This window comes from Xiphophorus hellerii, chromosome 3, assembly GCF_003331165.1.
Source record: "Xiphophorus hellerii strain 12219 chromosome 3, Xiphophorus_hellerii-4.1, whole genome shotgun sequence".
Classification (NCBI taxonomy): domain Eukaryota; kingdom Metazoa; phylum Chordata; class Actinopteri; order Cyprinodontiformes; family Poeciliidae; genus Xiphophorus; species Xiphophorus hellerii.
This window is the reverse complement of record NC_045674.1, coordinates 28,971,573-28,991,871: the sequence shown is the minus strand read 5'-3', so window position 1 is coordinate 28,991,871 and position 20,299 is coordinate 28,971,573. Positions and strand designations below refer to the sequence as shown.

Sequence of the window (20,299 nt, the reverse complement as noted above, 5' to 3'; positions counted from 1 at the left end):
GCTCCCCCGGACGCGCTCCTTCATTGGCTGGCGAGCGCATTTAAGCGTGAGCCGACTGCTGATGGGAAATATTTGGAACGCTCCGCTTGTAACGCAGCGGGGTTGACCCGTAGAGGACGCGACCCCGGCAAGCTACTCCTCAACTGTCCACAGTTTAGTAAGAAAGAATTAAGGGGGCAAATATCACTTAAAAGAAATTTTACTTCATAACTAACGCCTTGAAATTAGGCCTTTGTCGCTTTAAAAACCATTTTTCTTTCTGAAACTCCACCTTCAGAAAGTCAACACAACATGGCTCCTCTATTAACCCTTTAACAATGTCTTCATCAGCGTTGCACTGAGAAGTAGCTTGCATAATGAGCTCAGTAGAAATGCAGTTCCACCAGCTGTTTGCTAATTGCTGCTAGCTAGTCTGAAGGAGCTGAGTGGGGGAATGGCAGGGGAGGGCTGCTCTGTGAGGCCAAAGCTTGGAAGTTGCAACTCTGAGGAGGAGCTGCATCTCGAAGCCGGGGCTCGGTCACCAGCTACCTGCTGTTTTGCACAGCTGAATGGTTGCCATGGAGATTACATAATTTCTCAAACATGCATGAAAGACTCAAAGAAACACTCCAGGTATGTTTTTGATGATGGAATAACATTACAACACGATGTAACACACAAAAAAAGTCAATTTTACACAATACTGCCCCTTTAAACAGGAAAGCATGACTTTCAGTGTGAGCGCAAAACACTGAGCAGGAAGTCAGTTTAAAAAAAAAAATGCAACGGCAGCAAAGTACATGTAAAATTCACATGCTTACATGCAGGGTAAAGCAAAGGGAAACAGTTAAAGCAGGAGTAAAGCGTTGGGTTTTAGCTCAGTAGAAACTGTTTTTTTTTTCTTCTCACGGCTACTTAGCACTGCTGATCTTTTAACTTAACTGTTGTGGATCAGATGAATTAAAAGCCTATAGACGCTCCAGTTCACAAAGCTACCAGCCGAGTCTCTACAGATTCTTAACTGCTCTGCTTAAGTGCTGCAATATTTTTTTGCAATAGATAAAATGTTTATTGCGTAAACAGACATGCATTCACTTCTGCTTCTTGTAGTTGTGGTCATACATGGTGGTAGAAGCTGCAAATGATTTTTTTTAAATATTATATCACTGCCGACAAGCAATATCGGAGGTGATAAAAAAGAAAAAAAAATCAAGCAGATTAAAAATAGACAGATTAAATGTTGAAAATTTTAAATGTAATATTAATTGAATAGAATAATTTATTTTATTTTTTTTACAAATAGGCAACTACAAATAAAATGGTTTGTTTTAAATAAACTCAAGTTGTGAGCACTCTTACAGTGAGCAGGAAGCTTATTCCAGAGTGTTGGAGCATAAAAACGGAAAGCCGCTTCAGCACGTTTAGTTCTGACTCTCGGCCCACAAATGGCCCATGGGCCACACATTGGACCAACATTAGTTCCCAATGTTGCCAAAACATTGGGAACTAAAATGCACCAATTAGTCTTTTTTTTCCTGGCCAATATTGGTTTCTTGTCGCCTTGAAGAATTACCAGTCTCCGCTTTTCTTTCCATTCTGAGATAGACAGCGCTGTGATAATTCATTTTCTCTTTTAATGCAACACATCAAGGCTTATTTTTAAGTCGACTTTTAAAAGCTTGGTGCCACCCTTAACCTTTGAGCATGTGGCCCTTTAAATGTCTCTGCATGCTCCTGCAGCAACCTAGGTAATTATATCCAGTAATTATGTATAAGCATGTTTTGCATGCATGTACATACACGTTTATATATGCATAGTAAAATATGATTGCCAGCAAGCCTTTGTTTCTGTGCAGAGTTGACAAGTAGACAATGTCTGAAAGTACTAGGCTAAAGGTTTGTTTGTTTAAACAGTGAAGTTAGCCTGTGCCTACATGGAGGAATGGAAAAACACTTAAAATAGTCAAATCTGAACTGGAAAACTTTAGACTCCCTGGCGATTCTTTAAAATTAAAATAGTCTGTGATTTGTGCAACCTTTATTCCATCTGTGAATTATACAACTTTTTTGCTTGTTTGTTTTGTGGCGTTTTATTTATTTATTTTTATTTTTTTTACACTAAAATCTTAGAAAGCCTCTCAGTTCTCAGACAGGTCAAACCAGGACAGGATTTCCGGAATAGAATACGAATAGTTTATAACACAGTTTATAGACGCAGTAAGAATGTGATTTCTGTTGAGCAGAAGTCTCAGTGCCAGAGGTTTTTTTTTTAAAGTTGTGAAATAGCGTCAAATCACGAGGTTCGAATCATAAGCCAACTTCAAAGCTGTGTAGAAGTTTTTGCTCCACTTATGGTGCGTTTAGGAGCATGAGCTGAACTCGATAAGCTTAGGGGGCAAGAAACTCCAATTTACGCTACTTTCTTTTTTAAAAAAAAAGCTAGCACGAAGTTTCGAGGAAACAACGTTTCTCCCTGGCTGGATGCCCGAATTGTCAACTAGCATAGCTCAACACTATAAACAGACCTGTTTTGTGGTGGAGGGTGTGTCTGTCTTCGAGTGCTGCCCCAGCACCGTGCAGCTGGCCCGGGACTGTCTCCTGTCCGTGTCCCGGCCACAGTCTCTGAGAAATGGCGTCTCTGACAACTCTAGCGCCGCTGCCCGTGATGGAAACTATGTAGTCCATTACAGCCCTGTCCCGCAGCTGGGTGTTCAGCCGAAACAGTTAAAGGCTTCAAACGAGCTTTCAAACCAGCGCGGACATCCCATAAAACCTGCGCCGACAACAAGTCACAGGTTCAAACCCGTGGTGTTGGAAGGCATTCAGCGCCCTGCACGCTCCAAAACAGGAACTGCTTCACATTCGTGGCAACTTTTTAAAGCCTCGAGTGTCAGAGAGGCTCCCCTCAGTCAGCCTGCTGGCTGGCGACTATCACCGGAATCCCTTTATCGGAGGGGAAAGCTTTATTGTTAATATTAAAACTTTTAGTAATTTAACTGTTGTGGACATCTCTGAAAAATTTTAATCTCAGCATTCACATGTGCTGGAGTCTGCATTTCCTTATTGTAGGAATATAATGAAAATGTTAAACAATGGGGAAAGAAAAACCACAACAGCAAACTGCATTGTGTTTGAGTCGATGACATCACAAGAGGCTCAATTTACCAAGCTATGGTGAAGGAGAAACGTTTCACATAATTTGATAGAGATTATAACACATTCATAATGCTTAGGCAAATAGCTAAAATATGAGAACACTTGAGACCCTTTAAAAGTGCTTTAAAGGGCTAATTTAACACCAAGTGTACCTTATTATGCATTGATACGCAGTTTTAGCCAGCATAAGATCTACAAATAAATAGTCTTCCTTATAATCCTCTTCTAAACTATAACTGGTAATAATCTGTATAGTACGTTCTTCATATATGACCACATATGGCGACATTCTGATTTTAAATAGTTATTTTATGTCGCACCTATTAAAGGACCTTATTAAAAGTGCAGTATGTCTGCTTGGCGATCAAGGAAGTAGGAGTGGGTGTTTTCTGCAGGAAATATTGATAGAATTTGAAAATAATATTAACATAAAGCACTGACCAGGCTATAAGGATTTTATAACTTTGCTCGAAATAATTTTTTCAGAAATGAAGTTTTCAGGACATTCACGCCGTCTTTTCACATGAAGCTCAGGCGTTTATCTGCCTCATATGATGTCATCAGATGCTCCCTGGTTGGGTGATTATTTTCAGGAGGGGTAGTGGAATAAACAATTTATAACAAACTATCCAAACAAATCTGAAAAAAAACCCCCAAACTATCATGGCATGTTGTTCTATAGGTTAGAAACTGTCCAAAGTGAGTTTGATTGATTTCATAGAAAAAGTCTTGCTAATAGCTTTAATGATGTTGCCATTATTCTGTTTGTACAGCAGTTTGCAAATGTATTTTGTGTGCTGCATATTACTATAAACCTAGAATATGGATTCAAATTTAAACATTACAAGCAGTTTAACAATGGTAATGCTGTGATTTTATTGGATTCATAATAAGCTGGAGAGTCAGCTCTGTTTATGTCTCTTGATGTGAAATCATGTTGGCATGCAACGATCGGAGGTTTAACTGTCTACAAGCGTGAGGGCAGATCGCGGAAAGACAGGACTGCATTCGACAAACTGGCCTTTTATTGAACCACAACCACCAGCTCTAGAGCATTTATGTGCAGCTAATAAAAGTAGAATAATAATTCTGGATTTTTATTACATCTAAAACAATCATTAAAATTACAAGAAATAAAAGCATGAAATTTTTTTCTCTTTATATCTAACGAATGTATCTAAAGTCTAAGTTTCACTTGCTAAAAAAAAACTTTTTACGATATTCAGATCCTTTTGAGTCGTACATGTTAAGGTGACTTACTAAGTCAAGTATTCAGAGAACGACAGCAGAAATGGTTAGAGATGTCTGCTGGTGCAGCAGGAGGGAAGTGGAGGGAGTTGAAGGAACACAAATGAAGACTGGACAGCGAAACGGTGATGGACAGAAGAAAGTTGCGATAATTGGGCAGCAGGCTCAGAAAATGAACTTGGAACCCTCAAGTACATTATTCATCCTGCCAGCGTTGCAAAAGAAACCTCTAAAATGTTTCAAGGAACACGAGGAAATCGGATCCAGCACTATTCACGCAGTCAGTAACTTAAAAAATGTGGGAATAGTTTTTGTTTTTCTTCCAGGAATAACGCCAGCAAGTCATTTGTTGCTTTTGTGGTTGCCCAGATGAAGCTGCAACCACAGATGCCAGCACTGAACTTGTATGATGATGGCTGTATATGTACACAAGAAATGTGCGCCATCTGCTGGCCATCTAGGGTACTGCAGACCCTGATCTGACCTTTGCCTGCTTTGTTTCTGCAGATGGAGACCATTTTCACTTAGAATTTGTTAATTAAAAAATGTTCCTATTATTCAATAAACATGAATAGGTCAACCCTAATTTTGAACATAGCGTAGAATAGAGCACTCTCTATTCTATTCTCATATTCTAAATAAAGACACGGTTATTAAAAACGTTAGCTGAATATATAAAGAGTCTAAAAATAAACATTTTAAATATTTATTCTAATCATGATAAAAAATTGATCACTATAAATGATAAATTATGAACAATAAAATGCCCTCCCCTATTAAAAACATGTATCAATTTACTTCCACATCAAAAAACGACAATAAAACACCATGAAATTTATGATTATGACGTGATAAAACAAAACAAAACAAAAAATAGTTCAAGGAGGCGTGAGTGATTTTTTGCAATAACTTTAAACATCAGTACTAAAACCTTTAACTGAAAGCTAGAGCCAGCAGCTTGGACCCTGACTGAAGCGGCAGCTGATAAGCTTCCAGGAGGATCTGATCTAACTAACTCTTCCTCCCTGACCGCCTGGCATCGCGTCAAGCCGAGTCCCTGATGGGCTCAATGCGACGCCAACAGACCCGGTGATATACCGCGCGGCTGCACGGCCGCCCCGAAGCTGTCATCAAGTCATCCTCGAGTTCCTCATACGGCCTGGAGTTCTGCTCGTCACTTTGGCTGAGGAACACACAGCACACATCCTAACAATAACAGTCTGGAACTACTTCCTGTAAGAACACCTTCACCCTCTAATTAAGCTGTGCTGTGACCAAAGAGGAAAAATGAAAGAATTCCCCATGTGCTCGTCCAACTACATGAGCATCACTGCATGGAAATTACACGAGTGACTTTGTTCTACTTTAAGCCGGCGTGTTTGATGTGCGATTTCCTTGTTTTTAAGAGGTAATTAAAAGAGACTCTGGAGCAAAGCAGCTAACCGGCACTCATTGTGGTGTTATGTCTTTCTGAATCTCCATAAATTATTTGTGAGAGGCAGGTTGGTCCTAGGAGTGTGATTTTATTTATTTTACATCTTTTAGAGATGCAGCAATATTTCTGCCAGCGTTTACACTGCATTCATAATTTATATCATCACCTTTCTTATTAATTTTCTGTCCAGATCAGTTTCAGATGCAGTGCCAAGCAGAGAATTATTGCACTTAACTTCTTTTTTTGTACCCCTCCAGGGGGTCTTTTTGTGGGCTCTAGTGTCCCTTATATGACAGTAGGCTGACTGGAGAGGGGGGAAGACATGCGGCAAACATCGCCGGGTCCGGGAGTCGAACCCACGACAGCCGCGTCGAGGACTCAAGGCCTCCAAACATGGGTCGCGTTATCCCCTACGCCACCACGGCAAACCCCTGCACTTAACTTCCAATGTTGATTTCATTTCGAGTCTGAAGCAACCTCCATCTCGCTAACGTAGAAAACAAACCAAAAAAAAAACCAATTAACACCCACCTCTGTCAGTTTGTTTCTGGCTCACCTAAAAAAATCGGGAAGCAAAAATGTTTTTGCTGTTGGTTGTTTGTGTTTGCAAAACGATTAGCTCTTTTCTGAACTTATTTTTTTTTCAATACCTTGACTCCAGGAACCGATTCATGCCAACTTGTTATAGATTCAATTGGATAAACGCCCTTTGCAATTTGCCCTGTGACCAATTCTGGAGCAAAATCTACACAATTTATTTTTTGAATGAGGCAAGCAGAGTGTAGTTGTATATCTCAGACGAGGCATGCCATGTGCAATTGGTTTTGTGAAACTAAAACAGCTCAAATGACAAATAAAAAGAGTTGTTGTGCAGTCGTGTTGTAATTTGGGCATCACAAGTAGATCAAGTTTGGGTGACAGTTTTAAAATAATCTAGGATCCAAATTTTTAAAAAATGAACAAATTTGGAATTGAAAAATGTCAACAATAGAAAATGCCAACAATTTAGAAAGTTATTCCTTCTTTCAGATCTGACTGTAAAAACCTTTTCACTTGCAAACAAGCAACGTTTAACACTGTAAGCACATGTGAAGTTAAATGTAAAACATTTGTGGCATTTATCTGATAAAAGTAAAAGAAATGTCAAATCTCTCTTCCAGAAATAGACGTGGAATTATCTCATGGGCCAAAAATAATTACGTAAGCCTTAGAGCAGGGGTGTCAAACTTATATTCAGTTTGGGCCAGATGAAGATCATGAAAGCTCTCAAGAGCCAGTTGTGACCCATTAAGAAACTATTAAAACATTAATAAGTAGCTGTCTCCGCATTCGACAAGTACTTCTTACTAATAAATCTTATTTAACATCGTTTCACAGTTATCAGTCCCTAAAGAATTTCACAATCGTCTATATGATTTTTTTGCAATCAAGTCACAGATTTTGTGGTGGTAACTTAGAAATATTTGCAAGGAATTGTGCAATACTTGTTCTTATGTATGATGCTAAATGTGACGCTTTGTTACTCGCTGTATTGGGGCCCAATAAAAAAAAAGAGTCAAAAGTGTTGTAAAACTAAGAAATACTGCCACCTGCAGGTGGGAGCCAGTCACATAAAGTCAAAGTTTTTTACTATTTTTGTGAAATATTTTGCGTGCATTTTAACAAATTGCAGAATTGCAAAAAAAAAAAAAAGATCAATGTAATTTGGCATCTGGAGTCTAGAGCGCCACATGACAAGCTGACTGAGTTTGCCACGTGCCTTAGAAGAACTCTACACCAGATTTTATCATCTGTCAAAGGGAGAGACTAGGGAATGAGAGCTAATCCAAGTTAACAGAGATGATTACATAAGCATGGCACTTGAATGGCTACATTAATATGCAAACAAATGCAGGGACAAGTTCTCGCACAATCCCAATCTGCCGTTTACAGCTGAAATAAACGGCACATAAATGCAGCAGAGTTCAGTCATGCAGCGCAAATGTACCTGCTGGCTAAACACAAGCAAGCCTTTCAGTGTGTGTTCTGTTTAGGGGGCTTTATGGAGGAACGCCACGACGGCTTCGGATAGTCATTGCCGTCGTAATGAATGTCGGATGGCGTCTCTTGAAGCTGTCTGTGAAGCCGGAGCGTAAAAACCCAACATACATTGTTCGGAATTTCACTGCTGTTCTGCTCCATTATGCCGCGGCTCGTACGAGATGACGACCAATAAAGAGAGTCTGCCGCCAGGAGGAATCAGGCGGAGGCATCCGCACAATGGCAGCAATCACAGGTGTTAAACAGCCCTTGTCAGAAAAATCCCACCCTCTCTCAGATTTCACCTCTCCAAAGCCTGCCAAGCGCTACAACAGATGAGCACGTTTTTCCGCACTGGCAGCGGCATCCAAATATATTAATATTTGAGTGAGGCAACGTGAATCAACAGCACTGTGGTGTCTGTGAAGACCACAATAATGCCAAGCTGACTCGCCAAATCGTCTGGAGAAAAAGGGCCGCTTCATTTTTCTGTGAGGATATCTAACTGACTTGCTTCATCCAGTCGTTATTTCACTAGAAAAACACAATATTGAACTTGCACCATCTTCCATTTTTTTCACTTTTGTGAGCAGCAGTGAGGTCGTTTGGTCCATCAGTCATAACCCCAACATCACAGCTGATTATAAAATCATCCAGTAGCCTGGGCTTCCAGTGAAAGCGTGCAGACAAGGATGAGCAAAGGAGCATTTGAGGTAGGAATGTAATTTGCGAGTCAAAAGTACAATGGGCAATTCTTAAAGTAAAATAAAAATGCTAGAAGAAATGTGCTTGTTTTGAGATTTTAGATGGGAAATTACTGTACTTCCGAGAAGCAACTGTTAAAATCTGGGAAAGTTTACAAGGGCCATTTTGAAACAACTTGAGGATTTTCCCTCCATACTGAGTCATTCATTCACAGGTGAAAGCAGTTGGACATTTTCCACTGAGTGTACAGCCCAGCAAATTTACCCAAAGGTCACACGATGTAACCGCCCTCCCCACAGAGAACACGCTACAGGCCTCGAGTTAGCATGAAGCTATATGGTGTGAATGAAGTAGTGCTTCTTGATTGGGAGAGCTGCAAAGTCCATTTTGTCTAGAGAATGTTGCAACAAAGTTGCATCCACCTGAAACGCAAGATTTTAGAACGATAGCCTTTGAACAGGCGAGACCACTCAATCCACAGGTTTTGTACTTTTACGATCATCATCCCAGAGGAGTGAATGAAGATCAGTTTGGTTTCAACAGTTGGTTTAACTTGTCTTTTTAATCTTTTTTTCACACAGTGTTGATCATAGGCATTCACTTTATTTCTTTTACTTTGGAATTTAGAATTGTTGTGTCTACTTTATTTTTACTTTCATTTTCCACAAATTTCAGGTTATTGGCCACTGATGGTGTGTGGCGCGATTCACCAATTATTCTAATATTGATTGAAAAAGTTTAACGCCCATAACTGGCAGTTGTAACACTTCTGACACCAAATATACCTTAATATAGATTAATACACACAGTGGACACTGTTTGAGCACTACTGCAGAAGCTGACATCTACAGTAATAACCCCTGTGTGACCACAATATATATTTTTATTATGTCAGAATTATTCTCAGACATAACTCCGTACAGTCGATGTTTGTCAGGACAAAGTTACCTTTTTTCAAATGATTTTTGCTTCTATGAGATTACTCTCCAAACTGGAGGGGGAAAATGATCAAATCCTTCATGATATTTTCTCTAGAAAGCATGTGATTTTAACAACGGGCTGTATGTTTGTGTTTTCCCCCATTTAATCATCCACCACTCAACAAAAGAAAATCTGTTTCCTAATTTTTTGAGGAAGGCCAGACATATTGAGTCTGGTCCACATCCCACCATATAATGGTAACACAATAATTAAACCAAACAAGACAGATTGAGAGTTCATTTCACAATATGCATTCAGATTTAACTGCTTAGCATCTCTGTATGACTGGGAAATGAAGGAGCAGATGGAGTAAAGTAAGTCAGACCCACAGGTGTTTCCTGGTAACCCATTTGTTATGACAGAAGGAACAGAACTGGTTCAACCAGGTCTACAGTCCCTTTGTTTATTCCCGATCTGCTTAGGTACAACACGATAAAACGGGAACAGTATAGAGCTAAAAGGACAAATGGATAGAAAGAGAAAGGATGATAAATGATGTAAAACCAATTGCCTTAATTTTCAATCACTAATACTAAGAAAGGTTTAGAAGATTGTTCATAGATGCATATTTCTGACTTACATGTCAAAGTACATGTTTGGCAAGAAAAAAATAACACTTCAGAGAATCCGTAAAAAAAACAAAAAAACATTGCAAAACATGGTGGTGGCAGAATCATTCTGTGACAATACATTTCTTTAGGCAAAAGGAAAGCTTGTCAGAGTTGACGATATGGATGCGCATCTTGAAATAAAAACTGTTAGAGGCTGGAAAAGTCTCTAACAATACTGAAGTTAAATAGTTTAAATCAAACTAATTTCGTATTCTTAAGTATTAATCATAAACATTAGTTCTGCTCCATCGGTCTATTACTATATCAGCATGGTTATTTAGCAGAAGCTAACGCTAAAGCGCTAACTTCAACCATGTTGTCAATGACATAACATGTTACAACATAGTACATCAACCTTGATTTTGCCCAACTGACCACAGGCTTCCCTTAGAAAGCCTGCAGGACAAAAAATTATTTTGAACTGTTTACTGTTTGACAGTGATGCATTCTGGGTCCAGAATGTAATGTACCGCATCATGGGTGGCGAACGTGAGGTGAAAAAATGGAACTGTTGCATGAAGAGTCTTCACCCACTTCAAAGTAATATAAACGTCAAACTACTTGAGGAATTCTTAGCAGTCAATAAGCAAAAGTTCAACACAGACGTCACTTTATTCAACTGACAGTTCACAAAACAGCCAACTAAGTCAGGGCTTTAGAATTTATACAGAAAAATTAAGCTAGGCGAAGCTAAGTGTGCTAAACGTTTTCATAAATGCTAGCTGTGCATTTGTGGACGAGTTCGCACCTCGTCCACGAATGGACGAGGTGCGAACTCATCCATTCCCAATTGGGAACGTAGAAAAAAGGATGTAAAACTGACTGAGATTGAGCTATTTCACAAAGTGAAATGGAATAAACCCGTCAGCCTGTTGAAGTGAAAAGATGGAGACATTTCCCAGAAGAGTTGCTGGTGAAATGGCAGTAAGTAGTGGTTCTACAGAGTACTGACTCAGGGGAGCTGAAAGAATTGAAAAGATTTCATGAATTTATTTGTAAAAAATAAAAATATCCAAGTCTCTTTACCTTTTCCACTTTCCAACTATCCCGTTTTCTGTTGCCATGACATTATTTTAAACAACGAAATACATAGTAAGGGCTGAACAGACTTGCTGTTTGAAAGTCACATTCCCGTTCAGAGAATGTGGAGATAAGCCTCCCTATTTAAGCCTAACGCTTTTATCAGCTGTAGGAAATGCGACGGCAGAGGTGATGGTGGTGCGTCATCGTCCGGCCGGACACCGACCCGCCGCCGCCACATTTCAACCCGACGTTATTGCCTGGCTTGTCCCTCTCAGGACACTTCTGCAGGGTGGCGAGGGGTGATCAATGAGCGGTGGCGCCAGAGCGGTGGCCATCTTTCAGCGCCTCGTCCGCTGCCCCCGCTCAGGGTCATCCATCCTCTGTGGGCGGCCTCGCCGTCTGAAGGCTCAGCGAGAGCCTGGGCGGCCTCAGCAATGGATGACCGCCGGCTTACCCGGAGGAACGCATCAGTCAGTCGCTCTTTCTGCCTTTGTGCATGCACTTCATGTTGGCCCCTTGCGAGAGAGCCACGTATGACGAGATGCACGACGGCTTCCAGAAGACACTTAATTATAGGCGCAAGAAGCAGACAAGGGGAAAGGAGGCGAACGCGGGACGAGGGTGGGGTGAGGGAGGAAGGGACATGCATCAGACATGCACCGCTGCTCCCTTCAATGCACGGTAATTTATTAAAATAATAAAGCCAAGCCGAGAGCTGAAGGTTAAGTCGACAATAAACCTGACGGGGAGACAGAAAGCGGAAGCCACAGCACAGGCACTGCCAGGCAAATAAACAAAGCCAACATGCTGTTATGTCACCGTCCACTAGCTTATCTGAGCTGAACCCCTCCGCAGGAGTTAATTACCTTCCTTTAAACTCAGACACAGTCGTATATTTCATCATTACCTTAAAATAAAAACCTGCCATAAATCACCTGCCTACAACAAAACCTCAAAAGGTGGCCCCAGACAGGAATTAGATGGCACCCAGAAACCCCAGCGCGCAGAGGGAGCAAAACTCAAGAGCCAGACAGACGTCTTAAATTCAAGAAGAATGCAAAACGGGGGTTTGGGGGCCCCCACCCACACCACGGCTGCCGTAAAGCTGTCCTCAACTCAGACACTTTTCATCCATCACCTGACATCGCTCCTTCCACAAGTACGTTAAGCTGGATAATGAATCCCTAACCCCCCCACTCCCAGGAGACGCGCTGGATGGATACGTTGCTGGCTAAATAACTAGCGGCAGACATATCGCATCGTTTAAGGCGTGAATGTCTCCGTGGTTAAATAGATCCAACCTTTCGGGTAAGCAGCGGCTATAGACAATTAGGAACCAGTGAAGATGTAATTAACTGTGTAGGGAGGGACTCATTGATAATAATCAATCTATTATTGAAACATACTCACCTTGCATGTCACATCTGTGGATATAAACACAACGTTTTGTATAGCCATGTGGTTACTTGTATAGAATAGAGATGTAATCTAAATCTGAATCATAAGTCATTGTCTACAATTTTCAGCTGTTTAATTTGGTTAGTTACCAACCTCTCTTTTATGGATTCAAAGAATGTCTTCCTCTTCTTCTTTGTGGTTTGAGCCAGTGGCAACATCCGGTTGTGGACCACGTGACTCGCATGACGCGAAAAAAGTGTTTTCATGGAAGTTTTGCTAAATAAATCAATTTGATTTGGTAAAAAAAAACAAAAAAACTAAAGAAAACACCTAATCCTACTGTCAAAACATTTTATTGAAACTGGCGTGTTTCCATCAAGCAAATTTATTTTCAAAATGTCAAATTGCGCAATTATATCGTCAATGGAAATCCAGCTACAGCCTCTCCTGGTGAGTTTGTTCAACAAAGGTATTTGGAGTAGGAGGGGCCAAATCATGCAAATGTTATCCACTACTACAATATCTAAGTATTTAATCCTAAGATAATTAATTATATTTAGTTAAAACCCTGTAGTACTGATAGCGTTTTTCTGCCTTGTAACATCTAAATCTGGATCTCTACAGAAGTCAGAAAGAATATCGGTAAGGTTTGACCAACATTAAAATGCCAGGCAGAGATTTTGACAGGTTTTCTGAATGCTATTGTTTTGTTGCTGCTTGTAATTATCCAAAAGTTTCATCTACATGAATCTGAGAATTAACATTACTGGAAAGCCATTAATATAAAGACTAAAAAGCAGAGGACCGAATGTAGAACCCTGTGGTACGCCAGCAGTACTACAGACTGTTTTCCCACATTTTGTCTTGTTGTACAACACAGACAAAAATGTTCTGAAAAATAAATATCAAATAAACTATTAAAAGTATTCCTAATCCCAAATCTATAGTTGTTTAATGGGGAACAGGACAACCTAAAATCAACATTTATTGGAAAAGAAAACAATATATACATATATTTTTTGGAGGTTAGCTCAGGGAGAGTATCTTAGCATTTACCCTCCTGTGAGGACAATACGCCCGGGGAAAGACGACATCACATCATGCTACAGTCAAACCAACATGGCACAGAAATGCCCAACAGCCTTTGCTTTAAAATGTCTGAACAGACCGACGCCGACATTGTGAGGGATCGGAAAGAAATGGCGGCGAGAGCAGGCGGCCATAACCCCGGTAAACACTGCCTTGTGTGATTAATGTGTTGTCTCTTTAAATCAATGCTGTTTTGGGTTGCTCCAAAAAGCTCTATAATAATTGCTGCAAAGTGCCTCAAAATTGAAAGCATAAATGCATTCTAGATGAGACATCTGCAATAAACATATTCAATGCACTTGTCCTAAATAAGTGCATTTTTAGGATGCACTTATTCATGAAAGTAAACTCTAATTGAATTTTTGAGTGAGGGGAATCATTTTAAGCAGGGTTTCCTTTAGAGGCCAGCGGTTCTTCTAAGATTACCTCGTTTCGCCTTTGCAGGGAAAGAAAAGCACGTGCATAGGTTCACTGTCAGACTCCCTTTCATAGTTCTTCCATTCGGTGATTATTTTAATCATCCTCTCCACATGGCCCGTGTGGAGAGGATGGGCCATCTTTTCCTCCAGCTACTCTTTCTCCTGGATAAACAGCAGCAAAGCAAATGTGGCCTTGGAAAGCCTAAAAATATAACATTATTGGTGTTGTGGTATTAAAAGCTGAGGGGTGAAGGAGGTAAGGATGGGAAGAGGTGAAGAGCAGGGTTCAAGGTGGATGTGGATAAGCTTTAATCGAGGTGGAATTGTCCTCAACTCCAACCGTTCTGGACCGGATCCAGCTGCCCTATCGGCTGCCATTATTGTCACTGATTAGGCTGCAAGGACAGTGAATGGAAGTCACAAAAAATATAAATAAAAAGCACTCAAAGAATTATGTTTCCATGAGGATAGGAATTGGTTGGTTGGGCGCATAAATGTAACAAACAGAAGTGAGTCTGTCTTGATTTACATATCTTAGGGATGCACTGATATTAAAATTTGGGCCAATATCCGATACTAATAATGGTGTTAAGGTTGACAAACGATATTTACTGATGTTATACCTATCATCTATATTTCCATTTCTGACCCTTCAAAAGCGACCATACCGATACCAATAAGTAAAAAAAAAAGACTAACGTCTAACATCAGCCAATATCATTGTTGATGCAGATATATAGTGCATCCCTAGTATTTTTGATTAGATAATAAGTCACACATCTAAAATAGATCTTAGTAGAGTAACAGGGTCTGGGTTTGTCCTGGGGTCTTCTCCCAATGGTATGGTGATGTGACGGTGACGGTCTGTGTACGTTTATTATGAAGAATTGTACAAATGTACATAATTCCTCACCACATCCTCAAAAGTATTCATGTTGCCAGCAAAAAAACAAAACAAACAAAAAACAAACATTCTTCTTGCGTTGACTTTAATTGCTCTATATTTGGTATCACAGCCGACATGGACTGATTGCTCCGCTGCCATTGCCAAACCGCAACCCTACACAGGCATCATTCATAACCCCATTTGCTGACTGGGCTAGTTGAAATTCAACCAGAGAAATCCAACTCAATGGGAGAAATCCCAGATGAGCACTAAAAGGGATATGAGAATCGAGCAAAATTACGCAGTAATGTTTTACTAAAGATCGTTAAAACATTTTGTGTTTCTCCTGCATGTGGTATACAAATATACCACATGCTTTATTAGGTCATAATTCTGGCATTACTGGGGAATCAATGTTATTGATCATTTAAAGAGCCAGACTATTGGCACCAATGGCATTCTGCTCTCATAATTTCTAGAAGTGGTATTTCATACCTGCTTTGTTGTTTTTCTACTTCTTAAATAATGCTTTACTCTGGCTTTCATCACCTAAAGAGAGCTTTTTCTATTTCCCAATAAGTATATTAAAAAACTCCAAAACAGAGCTGTTTTATGTCTATAAATTCATGAGCTAAAGAGAAACAAATTTCAACAGTTATGCGAAGTGGCAGATCTTATTTTCCCTCTGCTGTGGAATAAATCAATAGCAGGGGCCGGTCTAAGCAATCGACAGCGGAAAACTGCTTACTCTTCATTTGAGCAATATGTAATCAATCCCAGGCACAGGATGGCTGCAGCACTTTCCCAACTAAGTGGGAAAACGGTGGGATTACTGGCTCACTGGCATTTATAAATTGAGCCCAACGAGAGGAGGGCCACCAAGAGACTCCCGGTCAACATAATTACACCGGCAGGCCAATAAATCCGAGGCACAGATCTTTTTACAGCAGAGCTGCAGTAAATTCAGCTGATTTCCCCCCACAGTGGCTATTTTCTTTCTTTTTTTTTTTGCACAACAGAAGGAAACATTTATGCTTTCATAGCTGTCTAAAGATTGGAAAAGGAAGAAGAAAAAAGAAAAAAAACAAACAGTGGCCTTGGTTGCTACAAATCTCTGTGGCGTTTTTGCTTTGGGCCAAGCTGTGACTCAGTGCAACGATTTAGATCTGCACAGCGTCGACTCATACGCATGACAGAATAATACACAGTGGACAAAAATCTGCATTTGCTGCCCTTGGCACCAGTGAAGGTAAAGTGGACTGGAAGTCCTGCTTTTGCAAAGACAAAAAATTCAAACGTCACTGAAAATCCTCTGAACTGTTCCGTCTCTGAGGACATTTTACGAGTGGGAAAATGTCAGAAAAATACAAAAAGCTAATGTGATACTGATCTACTGTCCAGTGAGAACGCCAGAGGATGACAGACCGCTACTACAAACGCCTGCGTCCTGAATGCATAAAGCATCCGGAGCAAACACTCTGCCTGTCGCTCTCCTGTAATCTGTGAGTGCTGTTGTTGCTGGGCAGAGATGTGCCTAGATATCGGCGCGTCACCGGAATCTGCCCTGACTGGTGACTGGTTGGTGAGAGAAACCTTTTTACCTCTGACAGGTTGCGCTATCAACAATCACTGTTGACCGCTTAATGGCCCAGCGTGGTCCAATCGAAGTCAGTCAACGTATGTGCGGTCAGGTTTGTGTAAAAGTGAACATCCTGCGAACATGCCGGGTTTGGAAATGTTGACAGGTTTTTGAAAATATCAGACTCAAAGCAGGGAATAAATACAGACTGCTGATTACAGTTAGCAAAACATGCTAACAGAGCTAGTCTCTAAAGTGAAGTACCGACTGAAATGTCCACAGCAAATCTTTGTTTTAAAACAATATAACTCTTATAGAGTCTGTTCTCTCACACGTATCGGTGTATAAATGTGTGTGTGTTTGTGAGTGCGACTGGGTGATTGTGACTCTAGTGTAAAGCGCTTTGAGTGGTCAAAATGACTAGAAAAGCGCTATACATGTTCAGTCCATTTACCATTTAAAAAACAAAACATCACATTTGCATGCACATCATTGAGATAAATGGTAAGTGTGAATACTTTTGCAAGCTAAAGTAGCTTAATTTACTGATGGAATTTCTTTTGGATTCAAATTGGTTAGTGTTGGGGTGTTATCATACCTGAGGTATGATTAAAGTTACAAAAATCATTTGTAACTTTTATATCAGCTCAGAACACAACCTCTACTTCCTGTATTAATATTTGGAACTCCTTCACCAGACACATCTGACCAACAAACAGACTGAATGCTCCAGTGTGGTTTGTAGTGACGTGTTTGGATTCATCTGGAGTTTTTTCCGCTTGAAAATAAATCGAATCAAACGCAAAGGAAACAAGTTAAACCTCATCAACTGATTCGTACCAAAGTATATGCACTAGAAGTGTGAAAATGCCCTTAAAGAAATAGAGCCAAAGTCAAAACTTGTTCTTAAATCGTCTCTCGGTTGAGTTTTATTGCAGTGAAATGAGCTCACTTCATTAAGCAACTCTTTCAAACAAGCCTAACAGTAAAACGAAACATGTATAAAGTCGTAGTAAAAAGTCCCCTGAAGTCACGCCGTTTCTTCTGAATCACCTTTATTCGTCGTTTTATCAGCCGCCGTCATAAAAAGGAAAGTCCTGGATGGCAGTGATTAATTCCAGCGCCGGTCCGGTCCGGGCGAGAGCGTGGAGAATAATAAGCGCGGAGTAAAAAGTCAAAACCGGGTAAAACAGAGGTGACATTCTCTGCCTGTAACCACGTTAGCATCAAATCCTCTCCACTGCCGGCTAGAAACAGTTAAAGCATACTATTAACCTTTGTGGTAATGGCTGCCAGCCCTCGCGGGGCCGGTACGCTGACCTTCCTGTCTGTGACTCACGGGCACCGGGATGCACCTCTGTCGTACTTTACACCGCAGGCGGCTAACGCGAGATCCACCTGAATGAAACAAATGAGCTCTCTGTTGTTTCCGGGGCATAATAATACCCCAGATGTATCAGATATCCCAATTAGGGTTTGCAACGACGCTGAGATTTGAGGGGGGTTTTTTTCCCCAGAATCATGCAGCCCTGGAGGCACATTGTCGTCAGGCTTTTCTTATCAACAGACAGAATAAACTGTGGCACCTCAGGCAGCAGCGCTTTCTCTGGATTCACTCTGGAGGTTTTTGTACAAATTTTACCCAAACTGAAACCTTGGAGCTCGCATAGAAAACCAAATGTGTGCTGAGAAAGTCTTTCTTTTAAACACAAATCTGAAACAGTCATGACCTGATCAGCTTTCATGTTTACATCGCATCGGTAAGTCAACATGAACTACAATGCTGCAGAAAAGGTATTTGTGCCCCTTACACATTTTGTCTGTTTGCCACAGATTAATATTTAAGATCATCAAGCAAAATCAGCGATAACCCGTTGTAAGCACAAAATACAGTTTTCAATTTAAGATTTTAATTATTAAGGTAAAAAAAGTTAATAAAACAAACCTGGCCTTATGAACGGTATTATTGGCTGTTTTTGCTGAATCATGAAGTATGTTATTAACTCAATTAACTCCTTCCCGATCTACAGAAGTACAAGAACAGATAAAAAGCAAAACTAAGTAAGCAAAATCAATCTGCATAGAAAGAGTTTCAAAAGACCTTTTCTAAAGCTTTTGGGACTAAAGTGAACCCCAGTGAGAGCCAAAATGAGCTGCCAAATGGTGAAACTTCCTTGGAGTGGCTGGTATAGCGAGATCACTCCAAGAGCAAATGGACAACTCATCCAGACGGTCACAATAGAACCAGGGGTGTCTAAACAACTGCAACGCCGCTACAGTTAAGATCGAAAAATTATATTGAGAGGCAGGTCAAAGACGTCATCCATGGGAGATTTACAAAACTTCTGCTGACCAAAAATGACGCACAGGCTTGCTTTACATTTGTACTAGGTGGACTGACAAAATAAAAAAATGAAATGGAACAATTTGGGAGGTGCGTGTCCGGTCACATCTGGCGTAAACCAACAGCATCAGGAAAAAAGGCGTTAGCGCTCAACACACGGGAGGCGACGTCACTTCCTCTCAATTTATTTCCTATGGAACTTGTGCGGTCGATCGCCCCTCCTCCAGCCAAGCGATCGGCAAAATTTGTATAAGTGAAACGTCAAGCTTGTACACATGGATGTCACACAGGCTTGTGACACAAAATAAGAAAGTAAAATAATGTTCAACTATTGTTGCTGTTGCTATTGCATACTGTGTGTTGAGTTGCCTGATGTTCATCGCTTTCCATATAGCAAGCAAATCAGTGCGTTACCACTTGGTATTTAAGGACTTGCTCCACTAACAAGAACATGAAATCTGCTCTTTACCAAAAACTCCTTAAGTAGAATGTTCAACCATTGGTTTGTAATCTCAAGGTGTAACAAGTAGGTATTATCTTGAGCGGGCAAATAATTCATTCCAATTCAGCTTGGTTAAGACAGCCATTTTCTATTGACACATAAATTCGTCAATTTAAAACTACAATTTTGAATCAACTTTGGTTATCTTTGTCTGATATTAAAATCAGTTTGAGATGAAACATCTAAGCAGGATGAAAGAACAGAAACAGAAGAACTCTGCATGAGAGACGATACATTTCAGGCCACTTTAGCTATTCAGCTAATGGATAAGACTTAGAAGGACTGAAAAATAAGATAATCAGTTAGGTTACTCTTGACTTGCTTGTCCATACAAGAAAACTCTTTAGTTTACAAAACATAACAGGAGAGAGGGGGAAAAAAGGAGAACTGAGCACAAATCTGACTAGCCGTACCTAGCATCCCCAATCAGGTTGTAACTCAACAAGAACAAGGTAATGCTGGTCTGGTGAGCCAACAGACAAGAGTCAAACACTGAGAGAAGCAGTACAACTGAAAAGCCTCAGATCTCCACAAAGGCAGTAGCGAGACAGAACGACTGAGTGGGAGGAAGGATGGGTAGGAAAAAGAGGCTCCTCCGGATTTGTAAAGAGGCTAAGCTGCCTTCTGGTGCTACGTGACCGGCTTGCTATGCCAAGGCAAGACGGATCGGGCTTATCTCGGCGCACACAAGCGGCACCGCTGGCAAAAGGCACAGCGGCATGCCCGTGGGTTCTGCTGTCTGAGTGTGCCCAATCGCTCTTATCCCACCGCTTTCATTCACGTTTTACTGTCGTCCTCCCGTCACTGTTTAAGCCATCTCTCTTTATTTTGGGAATGGAGATGTTAAAGCGTGATTGTGACGGGGGTTGGGTTGATCGCTCACGTTCGAGGCGGATTTCGAGCCTGAGGTCTCTCATTTTTTCCC

The 20,299-nt window shown here is 40.6% G+C and overlaps 1 protein-coding gene across 4 annotated transcripts in view; it reads right to left on the bottom strand.

The window, feature by feature from the left end:
- oxr1a (oxidation resistance 1a) overlaps positions 1-20,299 on the bottom strand; it is a 178,054-nt gene that overhangs the window by 73,731 nt on the left and 84,024 nt on the right. Inside the window, exon 1 of one of the 4 annotated variants that reach the window (XM_032557796.1) lies at positions 2,505-2,836. The exons of the other annotated variants lie outside the window; for them this stretch is intronic. Coding sequence (XP_032413687.1) covers positions 2,505-2,664 — 160 coding nt within the window. The 5' untranslated portion in view covers positions 2,665-2,836. Of the gene's footprint in view, positions 1-2,504; positions 2,837-20,299 lie in introns of those variants that run through there. 4 annotated transcript variants of the gene reach the window in all.